The 22,467-nt window shown below is 43.4% G+C and overlaps 1 protein-coding gene and 1 long non-coding RNA gene across 11 annotated transcripts in view; both read right to left on the bottom strand.

The window, feature by feature from the left end:
- Positions 1-6,462: 6,462 nt before the first annotated feature.
- Positions 6,463-14,111, bottom strand: LOC135096534 (uncharacterized). The gene is made up of 2 exons (XR_010264780.1): positions 12,205-14,111; positions 6,463-11,695 (listed from the first exon to the last, which is right to left on the bottom strand). It is a non-coding gene; the product is annotated as an uncharacterized LOC135096534 (long non-coding RNA).
- Positions 14,112-14,801: 690 nt separating this feature from the next.
- LOC135096533 (uncharacterized) overlaps positions 14,802-22,467 on the bottom strand; it is a 31,099-nt gene continuing 23,433 nt past the window's right edge. For all 10 annotated transcript variants that reach the window (XM_063998077.1, XM_063998081.1, XM_063998086.1 and 7 more), the window contains 5 exons: positions 19,209-21,616; positions 16,835-16,995; positions 16,404-16,557; positions 15,810-15,995; positions 14,802-15,465 (listed from right to left, as the gene is read on the bottom strand). In XM_063998077.1, coding sequence (XP_063854147.1) covers positions 15,435-15,465; positions 15,810-15,995; positions 16,404-16,557; positions 16,835-16,995; positions 19,209-21,577 — 2,901 coding nt within the window. In that variant the 5' untranslated portion in view covers positions 21,578-21,616 and the 3' untranslated portion in view covers positions 14,802-15,434. The remainder of the gene's footprint in view (positions 15,466-15,809; positions 15,996-16,403; positions 16,558-16,834; positions 16,996-19,208; positions 21,617-22,467) is intronic.

The following is a 22,467-nucleotide window of genomic DNA, read 5'->3' as shown; positions in this document are numbered from 1 at the left end:
CCTGGTGAGCGCAAGACTCACCCCACAAGAAATGTCCGCAGGATACATCTGTTAGTGTGTTTTGTTTCTCTAGGTGGCATGAAAAGAGTTGTCAAGATGGTGAGAACTGTCATGTTGTGTGTTTTACTACGTTTTCTGCTGTCCCATGGATCCTGTCAACATAGGGGGCTGTTTCCTGGCACTCAGTGAGGTTGTGTATGACTGGAGTGTTTGTGTCTGTGTTGCAGTGTGTACATGTTTCTGGTAGGTTATTCTTGATTTCTGTAGACATCGGTAGCCAAGTTTTAGTCTGCATAAATTGTTACAGCTCTTCTTGTTAAGGTGTTTGAGTATAGGTGTGGTGTTTCCTGTTTTACGCATGTACCGTGTTGTGCTTCTGTATCCATTTTGCGTGTTGATCTGTATGTTGTGTGCCGGTAGCTCTCTGTTTTTCTTCTTCAGGGTGCTCTTGAGATGGGAAATGCTTGCTGGGATATGAGCCGTTATTTCTTGGAGCATGAGTGCCGCCTTTGCAGCGAGGTCTGCTTCTCCATTACCTACAATTCCGACGTGGCTTGGGACCCAGCTTAGGTGAATTTCTCTTCCTTGCGTCTTGCTTGCCAGGGCTGCAGCTAATATCTTCGTCGTGATGTTGGTGTTGTCTCTTGGTGTTTTATTTCGCAGTGCTTGTAGTGCTCCAAGAGTCAGTGTGAACCAGTATGTTTTTGTGTCTGTGTTTGCCGTCTTCTATTACTTTGTGGATAGCTACGAGTTCTGTTTGCTGTGTAGAAGATCCATCTGGGAGCCTGAAGAATCCTGTTGTGTCTGATGTGATGAAGGTTGGGGCGGCTCTGCTGTTTGTTGTGTCTACCGATCAATGACTGACGTCAGAATTGTCAGTGGGGGCGGCTCTCAGTGCTTTCCTTGCTTCCTCTTTGAGAGTAATTGGATCTAGTTTATTCTTCGATTCAGGGAGTGAGTGTACAGTTAAGGTGAATGGGGCCTCTTCCCAAGGCGGGATTTTTTTTATTATAAGTTGCATCATATGGGTCGTCTTGTAGTTGTTGGAAGAAATGGTGGGCTTCTTTAAATCTGAGAGTGTTGGTGGTTGTGGATGCCCAAGTTGCTTTGCAAAAGAGATTTCTGTCTTGGGCTAGCGTCTGCTTGATGGTATTAGCTAACCCTTTATTTTGTATTCTAATGTATTTCATAGGTGTCCTGCATTTGCGGTGTAAAGTCTTGTCTCGATCAGCGGGATGTTCATTTCGTGCCTGTAGGGTGTTTATGTTTGTCCAGCCGGGAAAGCCAGCTACAAACACCCTGAGTGCTTTGTTTTGTAGTGTCTCTAGTGTAGTTTTGTTCCTTGAGGATGTTGTGGCCAGGCAAGGTGCAGCGTATTCGAAGATAGATCGAATGGCTTGGATGTAATAGCATCTCAGTACTTTTGGTGCTGCTCCTCCTTGGACGTCTGTGATGGCCCTCATCACTCTTAGACGGGCCTTTGCTCTGTCTTTGAGTGACGCAATGTGTTTGTTAAAGGTGAGGCGAGCGTCGACCCAGATGCCCAGATATTGGTCCATTCTACTGGTGTTCCGTGTACGGTGAGTGGCGCCAGCTGTATTTGGCAGCCGAGGTGCGTGGCTTTTATTTTGTTTAGATTTATCTTGAGCCCAAGCTCCTACATTTGTCGGTCTCCTCGACCTGGCCTCGTATCTCTGTCCGGTCGTTATGACAGCAATGTCGTCAGCACAGCATACAGATCAACACGCAAAACTTTTGTGCCTCTGATGTTAAGGGAGGCGAGGTTCTCGACAAAAATGTTAAACAAAAATGAAGTGAGGATGCTGCCTTGGGGTGTTCCATTTTCGAAGGGAGCATACTATTAGCGAGGTGCCGTCTTGCTGGGAGACTGCCGAACACTTCCTATTGGTCAAGCACCGTTGTTTCTGTCTCCGTCCTGCGCTTTCTTGTGGGCAGGATTTGTAGGTCTCTGACCCGAGAATTTATTGAAGGTGATGTTTCTTCTGTGTACAGGGCTTCTAGTGTCTTCAGTCTTCTTTGGTCCTGCTCTCTGTCTATGATGGTGGTGCCATTCTCTATGATTTGGTGGGTGATGCTTGTTTGATGTTTGGTGCGGTAGTGTTTCTTGATGGCTCCGGTTTGTAGATGGCAGGTCAGTCTTCTTGACAGTGTAGTTGTCGTCATCCCTGTGTAGGATGGAGGTCCACAGTCCTCAGCAGTGCATTTGTGCTTGTAGACGATGTCAGTTACCTGTAGAAACGTATTAGGTTTTGCATTTTTTTATTTTTTATGAAGAGTTGGGATGTCTTCTGGGTCTTGTAATATATGATGAGTACGATGGCTTGATCTGCGTTTGTTGGTTTGACGTTTCTCTTGATTATGTTTTTGATGGCCTTTTCATCCGCTTTATATTCCGTGGACATGTGGTTCTTGTAAACAGCTTGATTTTATTTTGTGGGGGTGGATGTTCGGCGCTGGAGTGCCATTTGTTGGTGGTATTCTTGATGATTTCGTCCACTTCACTGTTCTTATACCTGTTGTTAATGAGAACTTGTGGGAGGCGTTGCAATTCCGAGTGTTGAGTCCCAGGAGGAACAGTGGGTGAGGGCAGGTCGGACATGTGCATTGATACTAGACTGTAGGCACCGTTGTGGGCATTCACCGTCTCTGTCCTTGCTCGGTTTCCTTAGTGTATACGCAAGTGGAGAAACCTGAGTTGCGCGCGGTCACCAGCACGTCCAGAAATGGTAAACGGCCCTCCTCCGATTCTTCGTATGTGAAGTTAAGGCCAGAGGCTCTCGTGAGTCTTTCTTTCAGGTTCTGGAGCTCTTCTGTGTTCTTGACCCGGACGAATATGTCATCGATGTAGCGGCAGTAGACTGAGGGGCGGTTGTCTTGGTTCTAGGGTGATTCGTCCCCGGGTGAAATGTCCCGGTCGATTCATCCCCGGGGTATTCATCCCTGGAGGATTCGAACCCTAGGGTTATCTATCCCCCAGGGTGAATCGTTCCCTTGGCTGTATTTTCGTCGCGTTAGTTACGAAACTCCATTACTACGACAAGATCCGACCATCAACGTGTGTGTGTGTGTGTGTGTGATGTTGTGTGAGTGTGTTGTTCGAATCATGGTTTGATACATCAGGTTGTTGGCTTGACTACCGTTCATTGGTTCGATGCTCTATTCTCACTTTTCAGTACGTGGGCCACCACAGTCAGAGCAACATGCCGCACACAATCCTATCAAGCCGTGGCAGGGAAAAGCTTGTTGATGATCTTAACTTCATCTACGCTGCACAGAAGAAAAACGCCGATGGAACCAAGCAATACTGGCGATGTGAGGTTACTGCATGGAAGGCTCGTGTTCACACAACAATAGGGGATGAAACCTTCACTATCGTGAAAAGTGTGAACGAACACAATCATTCCACGACTGCTGCGGCTGTGAAGGCGAGGGAGGCCATGGCCGAGCTGAAAGCTGTTGATGCTTCCACTCAAGAATCTTCTCGTGCTTTGGTGGCTAACGTTTTGTCAAAATTGGATGAACATTCACTTGCTCATGTGCCGTCCACATCTACTATGAGCCGCTACGTGCGGCAGTGGCGACAGGACGCTCTACAAGCTCCTCCAATTCAACAGACTCACACTGGCTATGTTATTCCTTAAGAGTACACCAAGTTAGAGTCGGGAGAGATGTTTTTGCAGCATGATTCTGGCATTGAGGATGAGAATCGTATTCTTGTCTTTGCCTCTGCTCAGGGGTTGAGGGATCTTGTCCGCTATAAGAGTTGGGGTTTTGATGGAACCTTCAAATGTTGTCCCAAAATCTTTGCGCAGCTCTTTACCATTCATGGTCAAGACGGAACATTTAGTGTTCCTCGAGTCTTTGCACTGCTCCTTAGGAAGACTGAAGAAACTTACACTCGGGTTTTCTCCATTCTTAAAGATTTGCAATCTGAACTGAATCCTCAAGATGTGATGATGGATTTTGAAATGGCTTCTTATAACGCCTTTATTGCCTCTTTCGGTTATGCTTCTGTAACTTTTTGTCTTTTCCACTTAAGCCTAAACATTTACAGAAAAGTAGTGGACTGCAATGAGAGGAAAAGGTACCATCGTGAGGATGAGTATGCTTTGAAAATACGTTTACCTGCTTTAGCATTCTTGCCAATACAGGATGTAGTGGCTGATTTTGAAGAGCTTGTTGATGATGATTTGCCTCAAGAACTTATTGATTACTTTGCTGTAAATTTCATTGGTTCAGAGAGAGGTCGTGGCCAGAACCGCAGGAGAATGGTTCCCAGGTTTAAAATTGCAGATTGGAATGTGCGTGACAGAGCCCTTCAAGATAATCCTTGCACAAACAACAACTTGGAGGGCTTCCACAATGCCCTTCAAAGTTCTGTAACGCAAACCCCTAACATTTGGTGTCTTATCAAAAGACTGAAAAAGAAAGAAGTTCTTGCAAATGGGAAAAGGATTAAATTTGAATAGTCTAGATTGGTATGTAAGCCAATAACTGCTACTAAGAACATCAAAAGTCATACTGAAAAATATGATCCGAAAGATGCACTTCCTTCGTGCCATGGCTCATAATTTAAAGTTATTTTAGATATTCTAGTAGTCCTCTTCTTAGTAGTAATGGAGTTTCGCAACTAAGGCGACGAAAATACAGCCAAGGGAACGAATCACCCTAGGGGACGAATTAAAATCCCTAGGGGACCAGTCCTCCAGGGGTGAATAACCCGGGGGTGAATCAACCGGGAAATTTCACCCGGGGACGAATCACCCTCGCACCGGTTGTCTTATAATGTGTTGATTTCAGTTGTTCCCATGAACAAGTTTGCGAAGAGAACACCTAGTGGGCTTCCCATCGTTACTCCGTCAGTTTGTGTGTACATTTTGCCCCGTGAACAGGTGAAGAACGCTTCTCTGGTGCAGATTTGTGGTAGCGTCTTGAGTTTGTCTTCTGGTATGTTGAGCTTCGGGGAGTCTTCGTTCCTGTAGACTGTATCTAGGATGTACTTGATTGTTCTTTCTACTATAATATTGGTGAAGAGGTTTTCGACATCAAGTGAGGGTGAGGCGATGATGTGGTCTTCTGCTTGAGGGGAAGACTTCGGTAATTCCAGGAAATCACTTGTGGAAGTCAGTGAGTAGCAGGATGGGACGTAAGGTGTGAGGATCTCATTAAGTCTCTTGGCTATGGTCTAAGTTGGTGTCGGGATTTATCGGCCGGAGCGGGTTTCCATGCTTGTGATTCTTTGTTTCCGTAGGTGTAGGCAGAGGAGAATTCCCCGGTGAGTTTGGAAAACTCTGGGGCGGTATGAATGGAGTTGGTGACAGCTACCACAGTGTTGATCTTTTTGATGCTTTCTGTTGGATTTCTTGTAATTATTTCAAACTTTGTGGTTTCAGAAAAAATACAACCAATTTTTCTCAGGTATTCTTCTTTTGCGATGATGGCGATTGCAGAGGTCTTGTCTGTTCTTCTGATAAAGATATCATCAGGTACCTCAAGTAACCTACAAACTTCAATCCCTAATGAAGCTAACATATAAAGAGCCAAATCTTACAAAAAAGACATTTTGTAGCAGCAAAACAACTACGCTCCCGAGAAGACATCGTCATCAGAAGAACAGACAAGACCTGACATTCTTTGAAAAAATAACAAGTTTCCTCATACCTCGCCCAGTAAAGCAACCCCACACCATGAGTGAGTCTGGTTGTTTTACTGTGCTCTGCACATAACAGGGGTCGAGGTTGTCGCTGCCTTTTCGCCGGTACACTCGCACTTTTCTGTTGCATGTCACGTGAAATGTAGCCTCACATGACCATAGCAATGAGAGCCAGTTCTCTTCATCCCAGACAAGATATTTCATGCAAAAGGCAATCTTATTGTGCCTTTGACAGAAGAGGTTTCTTCCTTGCTGTGTGGCAGATGTAACTTAACTCCTGCATACGACTTGACATAATACGCATGGAATTCTCCCCAAACATTTCAGGATTGCTCTCCTTTAGAGATTCTGCTGTTGTTCGTGGATTTGACTCTAAGGTTCACTTTGTGATGTAAAAAAAACATTCGAGACGTCTTCCTAGAACCCCCTGTCCTAGGTTTCTGGGATGGTTTCTCCAGCCCTCCTTCCTCCCGAAATCGCTCCATATATTTCTTTACTTTGGACTTGGCCACGTTCAACAATTTACTCGTTTCTTTACTTCCATGGCCTGCTTTCTGTATTCCAGTGATTTGGGTAATTACTTCTTGCAGGTGACATGGTAATGAAACAGCTCTTGGGGAAACAAAGGAAACCAGTGTGAAAAAAAAAAAGCAAAGCCCCAAAGAAGAGGAGTATCTATGAATCCTCCTCTCACAACGGCGTGAGTGCTCTAATTAAGCTGGGTTCTCTCTCCCGCTGCACTCGGATGGTCCAGTGTAATGGCAGGGAGTTGCCAGTTGCTATGTATGTACATAATTTTACTCACGTAACACCACCCTTTTTTCGCCATAAGATGGCCACTCCAAGGGGTAGGGTCCAGATACTTTTGACTACTCTCTCTCTCTCTCTCTCTCTCTCTCTCTCTCTCTCTCTCTCTCTCTCTCTCTCTCTCTCTCTCTCTCTCTCTCTCTCTCTGTACTTGATACAGAAAAAATACGGTTCACGTAAGTTATTACGGTCAATAATTACCGTATAACATAAAAAAAAATGTAATTTCACAGGGAGGAAGCAGTAGCCACCTGCAGAAACGATAATTACTCCCAGTGAGGTCTAAAGCACTGGATCAGGGGGTGCTATGAACTTATCATTAAACCCAGCTGTGACCTCACTGAATGTTTTCCTTTATGTCTCGCAAGACAAGGGAGCAGTCACAGCCTGCCCTCTAAAGACAACTGTCTTCCTCCACATAAAACTACAAGCACCTAATAACGCACACATCCTTCATTCAAAATTTCAAAATTCATGGTGACTCCTACACCAGCCTCGGAGTCCCCATCTGGGGAGGGGACCAGAAATGTCCCCAGGTCGGACTCTGACGACGAACCTAAGTGTCTTGACACCCCACTCAATTTTTTCTTCATTAACTTCTGCAACAATCGTGGTCTAAGATCTAATTTTCAGTATGTAGAATACCACCTCTTCTCTTCTAAACCTCATCTTTTCCTCACTGAAACTCAGGTGTCTGAGGCAATTGAGAGTAACCCCTTTTCTGTTCCCTCATACTTTCTCTATCCTCATTTTCGATCGAATGCTATATGTTTGGTTTATGTGCGCAACGACTTAACCTGCTCTCGTGCCCACGCTCTTGAATCTTCCGAGTTTTCCATCACCTGGCTACGACTACAGAGTCACTCTCAAACTAAATTTGTCTGTGCTGTATATTTCTCAACTTACTCCTCTGACTAGAAGAAATTCTGATAACTTCCAAAGTGGAGCACATTCTGACTCTCTTCCCTTTTCCAGAGATCTCCATTCTTGGAGACGTCAGTGTTCACCACCAGCTTTGGCTTTCCTCTCCCTTCACTGACCATCCTGGTGAACTAGCCTTCAACCTTGCTATCCTCCATGACCTAAAGCAATTGATGCAGCACTCTACTCGTATTCTTGACTGTCTTAGAGATACGCCCAACATTCTGGACCTTTTCCTGACCTCGAATTCTTCTGCTTATGCTGTCGTCCTCTCTTCTCCTTTGGGCTCCTCCGACCACAATATCATATCTGTATCTTGTCCTATCGCTCCAATCCCTCCTCAAGATCCCCCTAAGCGAAGGTGTCTCTGGCGTTTTGCCTCTGCTAGTTGGAGGGACCTGAGAAAGTATTTTACTGAATTTCCTTGGAATGACTACTGCTTCCGTGTCAGAGACTCGTCTTTGTGTGCTGAGCGCATAACAGAGGTGATAGTGTCTAGCATGGAGGCGTATATTCCTCACTCTTTTTCTCGACCTAAACTTTCCAAACCTTGGAAGAAAAAGAGCAGCTTGTTCTCGTGCTATACATGATAGAGAGGTGGCCCACAAAAGGTACTTAAATCTTCCATCATCAGAATCTCATGCACTTTATATTTCTACCCGGAACCATGCCAAGTCTGTTCTTCAACTACCAAAAACTTCATTAACAGAAAGTGTCAAAATCTTTCAAGGTCTAATTCCCCTCGTGACTTCTGGCATCTATCCAAAAATATCTCCAATAACTTTGCTTTTTCTTCTTTCCCTCCTTTATTTCAACCAGATGGCACCACTGCTGTCACATCTATTTCTAAAGCTAAACTGCTTCGCTCAAACCTTTGCTAAAATTTCTACCTTGGACGATTCTGGGCTTGTTCCTCCCTCTTCTCCACCCTCTGACTACTTCATGCTACCTATTAAAATTCTTCGCAATGATGTTTTTCATACCCTCGCTGGCCTAAACCCTCGGAAGGCTTATGGACCTGATGGGGTTCCACCTATTGTTCTCCGAAACTGTGCCTCCGTGCTTGCACCTTGCCTAGCCAAATTCTTTTAGCTCTGTCTGTCAACATCTACCTTTCCTTCTTGCTGGAAGTTTGCCTACATTCAGTCTGTTCCTAAAAGGGTGACCGTTCTAATCCCTCAAATTGCCGTCCTATTGCTTTAATTTCCTGCCAATCTAAAGTTTTTGAATCTATCCTTCACAGGATTAGTGCAACACCCTACTCGTATTCCTGACCGTCTTGGAGATACGCCCAACATTCTTGACCTTTTCCTGACCTCTAATCCTTCTGCTTATGCTGTCACCCTTTCTTCTCCGTTGGGCTCCTCCGATCACAATCTCATATCTTTATCTTGTCCTATCGCTCCAATCCCTCCTCAGGATCCCCCTAAGCGAAGGTGCCTCTGGCGTTTTGCCTCTGGTAGTTGGGGGGACCTGAGGAGGTATTTTGCTGATTTTCCTTGAAATGACTACTGCTTCCTTGTCAGAGACCCATCTTTGTGTACTGAGCGCATAACAGAGGTGATAGTGTCTGGCATGGAGGCGTACATTCCTCACTCTTTTTCTCGTCCTAAACCTTCTAAACCTTGGTTTAACACAGCTTGTTCTCGTGCTATACATGATAGAGAGGTGGCCCACAAAGGGTACTTAAGCCTTCCATCACCAGAATCTCATGCACTTTATATTTCTGCCCGGAACCATGCCAAGTCTGTTCTCCAACTAGCTAAAAACTCCTTCATTAACAGAAAATGTCAAAACCTTTCAAGATCTAACTCCCCTCGTGACTTCTGGCATCTAGCCAAAAATATCTCCAATAACTTTGCTTCTTCTTTTTTCCCTCTTCTATTTCAACCAGATGGCACCACTGCTATCAAATCTATTTCTAAAGCTGAACTCTGCTCAAACCTTTGCTAAAAACTCTACCTTGGACGATTCTGGGCTTGTTCCTCCCTCTCCTCCACCCTCTGACTACTTCATGCCACCTATTAAAATTCTTCGCAATGATGTTTTCCATGCCCTCGCTGGCCTAAACCCTCGGAAGGCTTATGGACCTGATGGGGTCCCTCCTATTGTTCTCCGAAACTGTGCCTCCGTGCTTGCACCTTGCCTAGTCAAGCTCTTTCAGCTTTGTCTGTCAACATCTACCTTTTCTTCTTGCTGGAAGTTTGCCTACATTCAACCTGTTCCTTAAAAGGGTGACCGTTCTAATCCCTCAAACTACCGTCCTATTGCTTTAATTTCCTGCCTATCTAAAGTTTTTGAATCTACCCTCAACAGGAAGATTCTTAAACATCTATCACTTCACAACCTTCTACCTGATCGTCAGTAGGGGTTCCGTCAAGGCCGCTCTACTGGTGATCTTCTGGCTTTCCTTACTGAGTCTTGGTCATCCTCTTTTAGAGATTTTGGCGAAACTTTAGCTGTTGCCTTGGACATATCAAAAGCTTTTGATAGAGTCTGGTACAAAGCTTTGATTTCGAAACTACCCTCCTACGGCTTCTGTCCTTCTCTCTGTAACTTCATCTTGACCGTTCTATTGCTGCTATGGTAGACGGTCACTGTTCTCCTAAATCTATTAACAGTGGTGTTCCTCAGGGTTCTGTCCTGTCATCCACTCTTTTCTTATTATTCATCAATGACCTTTTAAACCAAACTTTTTGTCCTATCCACTGTTACGCTGATGACACCACCCTGCACAATTCCACATCTTTTCATAGACGTCCAACACTTCAGGAAGTAAACATTTCACACAGGGAAGCCACAGAACGCCTAACTTCTGATTTTTTCTAAAATTTCTGATTGGGGCAGAGCAAACTTGGTATTGTTCAATGCCTCAAAAACTCAATTCCTCCATCTATCACCTCGACACAGCCTTCCAGACAACTATCCCCTCTTCTTCAATGACACTCAACTGTCCCTCTCTTCCACACTGAACATCCTCGGTCTGTCCTCTACTTATAATCTGAACAGGAAACTTCACATCTCATCTCATCTCATCTCATCTCATAGCTAAAACAGCTTCTATGAAGCTAGTCTAAGACGTCTCCGACAGTTTTTCTCACCCACTTGCTAACTTTGTACAAGGGCCTTATCCATCCATGTATTGGGGGGTTCCACTCATACCGCTCTTCTAGACATGGTAAAATCAAAAGCTTTTCGTCTCATCAACTCCTCTAACTGGGGACGCCATCCTTCCACAGGGGTTCCACAGAGGATACTGAATCTTGTAACCGAACTTGTGCCAATCATACAAGTAGTCCCTAACCGAACCTAATAATTTGCCTTTGACACCCTTTAGAACAATTTCTTCCAGTACAAGAGCTTTATTGGCCCTATCAAAGGCCCTCTTGAGATCATTGAAACCTCTACAAGTAGCATCTTCTTACTAAGACATTTCACAAAACAGTGGCTAGTGGAATGACCTTTTAAGAAACCATGCATGTTTCGAGAAAGGCCATGGCCCACTTTGTATAAAAGCCTATTTAGTATTTCTCTTTCCATCATCTTACACAAACAGCTTGTGAGGGACATGGAACGAAAGGTACAATTGCCTTTGGGGATGGGAATCATAAATGCAGCTTTCCAAGCAGCTTGCAGCTGGCCTAAGGTAAATAGCATGTTGAGCAGGTCAAGTACAGGGAGTACAGTGCAGGGAGTACAGGTCAAGTAGCAGGGAGGCCATCCACCAAAGAGGCTTGCTTCCACTGCATAATAAGTTCCTGTGCTTTGCCGACTGGGTCACGATCATTGATCTGATGCCTGGACTTGTCTCTAATTTTGTTCACATGAAGCCACACCTCCTGCTGAGACCGGGTTCTGCTCATACGACACAGGAAAGCATCCCAGTATCTCTTCCTTGCCTGTTATTGGAACTCAGTAAAGTGTCGGGCCACGGTAACCATGGCCTTCCGAGCCTCACGGTCATCAGTCATTCTGCCACCGCCTCTGACAGGCAGCGAGTATCTGTTGACATTGGAGAACCTGGGGGTCGTTGGGTTAGGACCGAGAACATGACCTCTGGGGCCTGGGTGGAGTTAATGTGGCACCAACGAATCCCTCGATGGCATTCAGGAGCCCCTTGTAAAGCGCGGTAGGATCGATGAAGGAACCATGCATGCTGGAGTACCACGTGGTGAAATGAAGGACAAGTAGTGGCATCTGATCACTGGGGACGCTAAGAAGCTTCCTAGACACAGCGGGGAGGTAGGGACACAGAAGGTGGTTTCCAGCGCGAAGTGGTCACTCAGAAGAGACCTGTCAAGAGAGGTTGCATGAGTAAATGTTGGCATATTAAGGAGGACCACATAATGTAGCCTACCGCCCTGAACATGAATAGGGATATTTTACCCAGTTATGACAGCTGTGTTCGTGGTATCAAGGAAAGCTTTCCAACGAACACCATTGGCATTGATGATATGGTGAATACCTAAGTCCTTGTGCCGAGCATTAAAATTACCTATAAGAACAGTCTGCTTCTCTAGAACATATCAAAGGCTCCTGCATGTCAATAGATGTTAACAAAAACACAACTTCGCCCATATTGTGGAGACAGACAGTCATGCACTCCATGCCCTCAGAAACACTAATACCCTTAATAGAGACACTTGTTTAACATAAGTAACCAAACCCCTACTGCTCCCATCACAATCACAATCAAGAGTGTAGGAGGAAGTATAAACCCGTAGTTCCAGCTCCTGTGTGTGATGATCAGGACAGAATAATAGCACATGAACATGGAGGTCAGTGAAGACGAAAAGACTTACCGTGCATTATGTGAACTGGACAGTAGTGCCTATGGAAGGGAGTCGTTGATATAGCTGAGCCAACTGCTCAGCCAATGAAGTCACCTGTCGCACTTCCATTTCTAAGTCATACAGTTCAGTCCGGGGAGTAGCAGGAGAGGGACACTGTTCCCCACCCCTTTGAGGAACCTCGAGATTCACGGCGATGACAGACACAACTCTGTCAGCAGGCTTGTCCTCATTAGCAGCGTCCATGGCATTATAGTCGGACTCCGGATATACATCTTCAGAAAAGGAAACAGACTGTGGAGGGGAATGGATCAGCACAGGCAGGGGCTGGGCTGGGGCTGGCAAGGGTGGAGACTGGGGGGGGGGAGGCACAGGCTGGGGCTGTATATCTTGTAACCCTGAACGCATCAGTATATTACATAATGAAGAAACAAGAGAGAAGAAAGAAGAGAAAATAAAGAAAAAGAAAGAAGAAAAGAAGAGAGAAGAAAGAAGAAAGTAGAATAAATAACAGAAGCAGATAAACAACAAGCCGGTTCTTTCCGGAAGGGTAATTTACACCTTCCTGTGAGATGTCCAGGACTAGGGAACCAGAAAGAGCAAAACACGAGGCCGGAACTACAGGAATAATGGGATAGCAAACGATCCCATAGCCAAAACAACAAAAACGAAGCGGGTCACTACTACCGTGAAAAGAGGATTAACAGGGTTCCGTATCAAGGAGGCAGAGCGATAGGAAAGGTGGAGCCTGAAAGGGAAAGTAAATTACCAAGGAAAATAAGTCAACCTATGGAAACATATCAACGCCTACATACTCGTACACTCCGCTTTGAACCTTGTTTTAATTTTTGATTTGATTGGTTAAGGATATATTGTCAGATTGGTCAAAAGGTCAAATATAGTGAGTGACTGGTTAGAGTGCATGAATCACCACGCCTAATGGACAGATCATCGGTAGAAGCGTGTGGGTATATTATAGTGTGTAAAATAGGAATAATTCAGTAACAGACTGAGAGGCAGAGGTTCTAGTCCCAGACCAGAGAGGCTGGGAGGAGATGGAGTGACACATCTTGTTTGTGAGTAGAACTTAAAGGTTGTGTGATGCAGCCTTGGAAATTTTTATAAGTTTATTTATTTAATAAATAAACTTATAGGATTATAGAATGATTGTGTTATCTTGATATTTAGTTATAGAATGTTTGTATTTTGTTTTTGTGTACTGTGTATGATGCTGCTGACATGAATATTGAAGTTTGACGCATTAAATGTAAGTTGAATTTGGTGATTGAACTAAGTGGCAGATAAATTGCAAGTTGCTTCATGGAAACTGATTTTGTACTTAATTTTAATTAAACATTAAAAATGATCAGTGTCTAATATCACCCTCGGGCCATCTGTATAATAATTAATTGATCTTGCGTGCAACATTGCAAGCACGACATGTACACGTTGGCATGTGCTCGGGATGACCACTCGGGGCAGGCCGGGACTTATCGACTGGGGCAGGAACCACGATCTGCTCAGGGCTGGTCTCTGCACGTTGACGTTGTTCCAAGAGCATTGACCCTTTCATTCAAGTCCTTGACATTTGCACTAACTTTACAGCACATCATTAAGCTCCTGAGCTTAATGATGTGCTGTAAGGTCGCGCTCTGGTCAGCTTGTGTTGTGGTAGTAGCAGCTGGGACAGCAGGCTAATGAGTCCCTCTCTCAGGAGCTGCAGGGGGAGCAGCACTAGGGGGCAGGGAGTGTAGCAGATGGGGCAGGAGCATGGGACGGATCTGGCTCAGCAGAGGCAGCTGTGCTGGACAAGTGCGAGAATGCTGATGTCTAGACGGCTGGCAGAAGCGTGGGTGAGAAGGCAGTCGTTGACAGGCATTTGATCAGGCACTGTGTTGAGGAGGAGGAGCAGGCCGGAAGTCTGTTAGCCTGTTGCTTTATGCAAGGCCTGTGTCTGGTGTGGGCTGGACTCTGAAATCAGGGATGGCGAGTCCTTGGGGATAGGAGTACCATCCGGGTTGGTCGAGTTGTTCCTTTGTTTCTTGGGCGGGCGGACGTCGGCCATGTTGTGGTTAGGAGTGAGAGATAAACAAGGCCTGTCAACGTCGCCAAGAAGAACCTTCATCTTCATCTTTTTTGCATAAACAATTCTCTTCCGGGTCTCGCAGGACTCATTAATGACGCCCTTACTGTCCACAGGGGAGACCATGAAACTGTTCTTACTCATAGGCATGGAGCTAGAACATACACCCATCGGCGCAGGGCTGGAGAGAGAGAGAGAGAGAGAGAGAGAGAGAGAGAGAGAGAGAGAGAGAGAGAGAGAGAGAGAGAGAGAGAGAGAGAGAGAGAGAGAGAGAGAGAGAGAGAGAGAGGGAGAGAGGGTCCTCTACACCTTCCTTCCTGTTTCTACACTTCCTCCTCTTCCTGCTTCTCTTCTTTTTACCTTCTCTTCTTCTCCCCCTTCTTCCTCCTTTTCTTCTTCTTCCTCCTCTCTTTCTTCCTCCTCACATATGAAATAGTTGAATTACCATATCGTGGTATATCCTCACGTACCGCTAGTTAACATTAATAATTCTAATGAGAACCTAAAGGAACAAATTTTTAAAGTCTTACAGTTGTCATTTTTAATTGTAGTCTAAAAGCATACATTTTTTTTTATTATCATTACTAACAAATATTTTCAGTCTTTTAGTTTAACAGTGTCCCAATAAATTTCTTAATTGTAACCTAAACAAAGCAAAGCAAGATTTTAACTGTAACCCAAAGCAACAAATATTTAAGTTTTAAGTATATAGTCTTTTTTTATTAGATTAAAAGTCTTAAAATAAATCATTCAAATGTATCCGAATATCAACATGTTTTTGTTATAACTTAAAGGAACAGTTTCAAAAGCCAATAAAGTTTGTGTTTGCAGCCTGAAAGTCATAAAGTATAATAGTCATGATAATAATAATGATGATAATAATAATAATAATAATAATAATAATAATAATAATAATAATAATAATAATGATAATAATAATATAATATTTTTTTTGTTTGTTATCACTACTTACTGGTCTTCCTGATCTTATACCCTTGTATCACACGTACATCTTTGAGTCTTAGTACCAAAACCAGGATTTTTTTTTTTTTTTCGCTCCTCCTCCTTGTCCTCCTTGTCCTGGTTCTCTCCTTCGTCTTCATTATCAACTTATTCATCATCACCATCATCATCATCATCAGGATCAACTTATTTCATGCTATGGCAGGAAATAATCATCCTTATGGTGTCTGTGTGGGAGAAACCAAGGGTAATGATGCACACAGGTTGAAATAATTGGATTTTTGAAAAGACATAGGAAGGAATTGATTTTCAAATAGAGCGGTAGATGAATGGAATGGACTCAGTAATCAGGTTGTTAGTGCTGAGTCATTAAGTAGCTTTAACAGAATATTAAACAAATTTATGAATGCAGAAGATAGTGGAAATACTATGTAACTTTGTTTCCTGCAAGGGCTGCCACCTGTGGGCCTGATGGCTTCTTGCAGCTTTCCTCATTTTCTTAGGTTCTTATGATAACACACACACACACACACACACACACACACACACACACACACACACACACACTCACCTCCAAAACCTGCACCGCAGCAAATTTTCAGCGAGGCCCTGCAGCTCTCTCTCCTCCTTCTTCGCGATAGTTCCCTCTGATATCTCTATACGTTCTACCGTGACCTTAGCAGCCGCGAGGTGGTGCAGTAGTTCCCGCCACTCTGCTGTCTTCATCTTGCCGCGGGGAAACCTGATGGCACGATACCTGGAAGGGAAAATGAGAACGATGTGGTTAAAAGTGCGATCGATTTTCTTTTGTTTGCGTTTTTTTTTTTCTTCTTTTCTATAGGAATAAATGTATTTGTAAATTTACTCTTGTACGTTAACTGTACTTTTATTTGCTTTTCAATGCTGGTACGGTATTCATATTTATTGGCATTTCTTTCTTTTCATTCTTGACTTCTTGTTTGGAATTACTAAATTACATATATATGTTATTTAATCAATATATATTTTCTTTTATAATGGCCGGTACGAAAGTGGAAACTAAATTAACTTTTTGCAAATTTGTTGGTTTGAAAGAGAGAGAGAGAGAGAGAGAGAGAGAGAGAGAGAGAGAGAGAGAGAGAGAGAGAGAGAGAGAGAGAGAGAGAGAGAATATTTTCACACTCACCCTCTTTTTCTAGGCTGGAGAGCTGCCGCCACTTGACAAGCTTCATTTATCACGCTCTTGTTCACATCAGACAAGATCAGGATCACACTGTGGACATCAGGCAGTGGCGATGTAAGCGTCTCTGGTGTTACCATCTCCATGGGGACATGTATGTCTGTAAGGACATCGCCAACTCAAACCCCGAACACACACATACACACACACATACTGTCACACATTTTCATTCAGTTTATGAAGAGTATCTGAGCAAGAGTTCCAAAAAAACTTTAGGGATCACTGTACATAAGAACATAAGAACAAAAGAAAATAAGGGAAGATGCACGGAGCCATCAGGCCTACACATGGCAGCCTCTGTGTGAAACAAAGAAACATACTTACCTATTTCCACCTAGCATCCCATTCCATTTTAATTTAAAGCATCACACACTCACAAAGGAAATACAGTTTAGATGGGACAGTTCCGCTGAGGGCTGCTAGGAGGCTGCCAGCGTACTGATCGGTAGGTAGAGCCAGGTAAAGCTTCGTAAGGGATTGAGGGAGCAGCGCCAGGCAGCCAGCACTCAGGTGACCCAGGAACCGGATGAGGTGACTCCTGCAACGGCGTTGCTTTGAACTGTTGCACACACACACACACACACACACACACACAAGGTTCTCTCTCTCTCTCTCTCTCTCTCTCTCTCTCTCTCTCTCTCTCTCTCTCTCTCTCTCTCTCTCTCTCTCTCCTACTATTTACTACTACTACTACTACTACTACTAATAATAATAATAATAATACTATTGCCATTAATATCATCGAATGTTACTGTTTTATTATTATCATTATTTATTATTATTATTATTATTATTATTATTATTATTATTATTATTATTATTATTATTATTATTATTATTAATTATTATTATATTATTATCGTATTATATATTAATATGCTTGTAACTTCGTTGCTCCGTGTGTTATCATCATATCTACACATTCTAAGTCCTGTACACCTCTGCCTTCCTCCTCCTCCTCCTCCTCCTCTTGCACTTATTGGTATCATCATATCTATACATTCTAACTAAGTCCGGTGCACCTCCTCCTTCCTTTCATCTTCCACACTTCTTCCTGCTCCTCCTGCCCCCCCTTCTCTTCCTCCTCCTCATATCAAACGATGTAAGGGTTAAATTGTCATATCGTGGTACACATATTATATCCACGGGTCCGGAGATAGACCGAGATATGAGTGAGAGCAAGAGGGGAGGAGGTAAGTGACACATTGATAAAAAAAAAAATGATAAAAAAGTGATAAAAAAATACAGGGAGAGAGAGAGAGAGAGAGAGAGAGAGAGAGAGAGAGAGAGAGAGAGAGAGAGAGAGAGAGAGAGAGAGAGAGAGAGAGAGAGAGAGAGAGAGAGAGAGACAGACAGACAGAGACAGACAGACAGACAGAGAGAAAGAGAGAGAGAGAGAGAGAGAGAGAGAGAGAGAGAGAGAGAGAGAGAGAGAGAGAGAGAGAGAGAGAGAGAGAGAGAGATTTTGTATCCAAATCCGTCATCTCACTCTCACTCTGGAAATTGGAGAAAGAAAAGGAGGAGGAGGAGGAGGAGGAAGAGGAGAAAAAAGAAGCATGAAGAAGATGAAGAGGAGGAAGAGGAGGAAGATGAAGAGGAGGAGGAGGAAGTGTAGCAGAAGAAAGGGAGGTTTTGTTGTAGAGGACTTTGTCAAAATCTGTATAAATGATAATAAAGCATAGAAGATGAGGAGGAGAGGAGGATAAAGTGTAGAAGGAGGAAAAAGGAGGAAGGAGGTGTAGAGGACTTAGTCATAATGTGTAGATATGATGATAACAAGGCGTGATACAAGGAGAAACGAAGGCACAAGCGTATTAATATATAGACAACAATAACCAAATCAGCAGTAACATCACGTACTGCCAATACAACTTATGCTGCTGCAACAAGAACAACAACAACAACAAAAGCTGCTGCTGCTGCTGCTGCTGCTGCTGCTGTTACTACTACTACTACTACTACTACTACTACTACTACTACTACTACTACTACTACTACTACTGCCGCTATTACTACTACTTTAGCTGGCGCTGTTGGTATTGTTGATATTGCTGCTGCTGCTGCACCTACAATAATAACTACTCGTATCTAAAAGAATCTGATAAAATACCTAATGTTTAATATATATATGTATATATATATATATATATATATATATATATATATATATATATATATATATATATATATATATATATATATATATATATATATATATATATATATATATATATATATATTGATGGATCGATATACAAGGTGTTCCGTGAGGAAAGTCACATGTGCATATAAATGAAAGATCAAGTCATTCTGTGTTGGAAATGTTCTTTGGCCAAATGCTTTTAATGCCTTGGTTTAGAAGTTATAAGGCATTTAAGAATTATGAACGCGCTAAGAGTTGGCTTAGCGAAGGGAGATAAAAAGTGCAGCAATAGTGGGCGTTGCTATCCCCAGGGTGCTACTTGATTACACATCAAAATTTGCATAAAGATGAAATTGAATTCAAGAACGCGATGTAACGTTGCAACGATTATCAACAGCTAAAACAGAACAAACATTATGGCGATAGCGATCAACCGGACGTTGCGGAACAGCCCGCGTGCAGCCACTTGCCGGTTCATATTTAAATGTCCTGTAGCTTCTAAAACGTGACGTTAAAATGCAATAGTTCCGACTTATAATTAATTAATCTTCCATTTCTGTGGACATATGACTTTCCTCACGGGACACCCTGTATTCATGAAAATTTACCTGTCCAGGGCGCGTAGGACAGCGTCCGAAGCGGGCTTCTGGCAGGGGTAATTGAAATGGTGACTTAGATACAACGCACTACAGTTATGACCAGTCAATGCATGAATATTCTTCAAATTAACTGTTTCGTTCTCCAGTTTTAATTCCACGTTTCTTGGAGGAATATGAGGAAGTAGTGCTGCACTGCTGGCCAGTGTTGTATCTATTATCTTTACAGTACCAAGAGGAGGGTTTTCTGTCACATGATGAGCGATGCCCTGCAGGAAGTTTTCATTATAATGCGTGTCTTCCACTAATGATATCCATTCATCCCATTCTGCGCCAGTCTCCGCCAGCAAGTCTAATATTTCCTTGATAGCCTCGGGACGTTTTGGCGCCCCTGGTGTGCTCAAGAGGCCCGCCACGTGCCAGAACAGGTTACGCAGACCTTTAAGATCTAGAGGTTTTGTCTGTGGCTGAAGGACGTAATGAAGTAGGCTCCTAATAGCTCCTGATTCTGAAAGAGATCCATCCTGAAGGGACTGCATGATATGTTGAGCTGCGAAGTACTCCAGCAGTCCTTTGTGTGGTATGTAATATTTTCTTTTGATTACTCTGTTAGTGACAGACGACCGCAGAATGAAGAAGGCTCCCAATACTTGGTGGGTCGGCAGATCCTCTCTCTCGCAGCAATCCGCCAGCCGCTCGATGTCTTCGTCTGAGAGGCTCAGTCTGTCCTGCAGCAACCCTTGTAGCGCCATTTGGTACATTACTTTCAATACTCTTTTTATCCTCGTGTTACGGGTCTGTGGCCTCTTCTTCCCCCATGTGGGGTCCACGGATATTCTGTGGTGCAGCTTTTCTGTGCACCATTCGTGGATGTTGGTGTACAAGCTTGACTGGGTAGTATTTTCCTTAATGCAATCAGGATTGTCTTCAAATAATGTAACCAGGAATATTAGATTGAGTGGGAGCTCAAATAATTTCATGTTGCTTTTTTTTACTATCAGCTCCTTCAGCCTATCTTGGTTTGTGGAGGTGCAGTACTGAAGTGCAAACTTCATTCTCTTTCTGAAAGGAATCCCTTCGATGGATACCTGCCATTGTTTATAGTCCTGACGCGTGCGGGCCAAGAAGTCGGACACTCGTTCTGGTCGTGAGGCGGCGAGAATGGAAAAATTTCCGGTATATTTGCTTATACTCAGAATATCATTGACGAGATTTTCGGAGGTGCTGTTCATTTCGTCTAGACCATCGATGATGAAGAGCACTTTACAGTGCTTTAAAAAGTTCGCTAGAGGCTCATTAAACACTGACAGACTAGACGGGAAGACCAGGCCCAGGAATGTCTCCAGAGTTTGTGCATCTCTGTCCCGACACATAATGCGCAGGACAATGTCGTATTCCTCCAGGTGTTTGACGCGGCGATCACACTCTTCTTTGAGCCACTCTGACAAGATGAAAGTGAGCAGGGTGGTCTTGCCACTCCCGGCCACCCCGCTCACTACAGCAAGTTGTGGTCTTTGGTCCTGGATAGGCTGCGAGGGCTGCGACCCCTCAGGCTTTGGTCTTAAAAATTTTAAGAGACGCAAACAGTCAATTTCAATGGCTTTCGGTTGTTCTTTAAGGACAAGTTTTGAAAATACGGTCTGGATGTGGACCCGTTCTTCTGGGGATCCACTGAGGAAGGACAGTGGGTCAAAATATTCAAATTGTTTGTAGATATTTCTCAGATGATCCACTGACTCTTCCTTAAAGAAACGGAGCCGTTTATTAAAATTCATCTGTAAGATTATCTTTTCAGTAAACGCCTCCAATATATCTTGTAGCTGCCTTGTTATGTTGTTTCTGACGTTTGTAGTCTCAACGTCAGAGGCTCCGTACCTCTCTTTAACAGCCTGAAGGGCTCTGATGAAGAGGTTCTTAAGCTCCTCAACTTTGTCCAAAAAATGCTGTTCATTTGTCATCTGAGGCCTCTCGTGCACACATTCATTTCTCTCTGCTTTTATTTTTGTGAGCAGGCCCTCCATCACTGTATTATCTTGCCAGCGAGCAGCATCATTGAGTCCTGCAACATTTTCACAGGCCAGTCTTATGCACTTGTGAAGCAGTGTTATATCAAAGCTCTGGCACGAGGGGTCATCAGCAATAGTAATTTTCTCAGTGGGGGTAAACGCCTTCCTCTTCTGCTCACCTTTGAGCGCGCGGTAGTTCGCCGTTGAGGTGTCTGGAAGGTTCGTCAGGTACTGCAAGAGGGTGACAGAGGCGGTCTTGTTTGTGCCGCATTTCAAGGCGTATGAGAGCACGGCTGCTCCCGGACCCTCCAAGATGCACAGCAGCTTGAGACGTGAATAATCCACTGGAGCGGCGGCGGCAGCAGGGGCGGCCATGGCAGGGCTTCCTTACCAGGACTCCTCACAATCGCTGATCTAAAAAGAAGTGGTTGGGAGTGAAAGACAGGACTATAGGCATATATATATATATATATATATATATATATATATATATATATATATATATATATATATATATATATATATATATATATTTATATATATATAAATATATATATATATATATATATATATATATATATATATATATATATATATATATATATATATATATATATATATATATTTTTTTTTTTTTTTTTTTTTTTTTTTTTTTTTTTTTTTTTTTTTCAGTGGTTGCAGTAGGCACCTGCCGAAACGATAATTACTCCCAGTCAGGTCTAAAGCATTGGATCAGAGCGTGTTGTGAACTTATTAAACACAGTTGTGACCTCGCTGAACGTTTCCCTTTGTGTCTCACAACACAAGGGGACATTTACAGCCTGCCCTCTAAAGACAACTCTCTTCCTTCTCACAAAACTACAATTACCTAATTACACACACATGCTTCACTCAAAATTCAAAATTATCATGGCGATTAGACCATCCTCGGAGTCTCCATCTGGGGAGAGGACCACAAATGTCCCTCAGGTCGGAGTGCTCTTCTGGTATCAACTCTCAATGTCTTGACACCCCCCTCAACTTCTTCATTAACTTCTGCAATATTCGCGGTCTTAGATCTAATTTTCAATCTGTAGAACATCACCTCTCCTCTGTTGAACCTCATGTTCTTTTCCTCACTGAAACTCAGGTGTCTGAAGCAACTGACAGTTGCTCCTTTTCTATTCCCTCCCACTTTATCCTCATTTTCAGTCCAAAGCTGGATGTTGCGTTTATGTGCGCAACGACATAACCATTTCTCGTGCCCACGCTCTTGACTCTTCCGA

Source organism: Scylla paramamosain, unplaced genomic scaffold, assembly GCF_035594125.1.
Source record: "Scylla paramamosain isolate STU-SP2022 unplaced genomic scaffold, ASM3559412v1 Contig4, whole genome shotgun sequence".
In the NCBI taxonomy this organism is placed as follows: domain Eukaryota; kingdom Metazoa; phylum Arthropoda; class Malacostraca; order Decapoda; family Portunidae; genus Scylla; species Scylla paramamosain.
The sequence above is the reverse complement of the archived record's forward strand: the minus strand, read 5'-3'. Positions and strand labels throughout refer to the sequence as shown.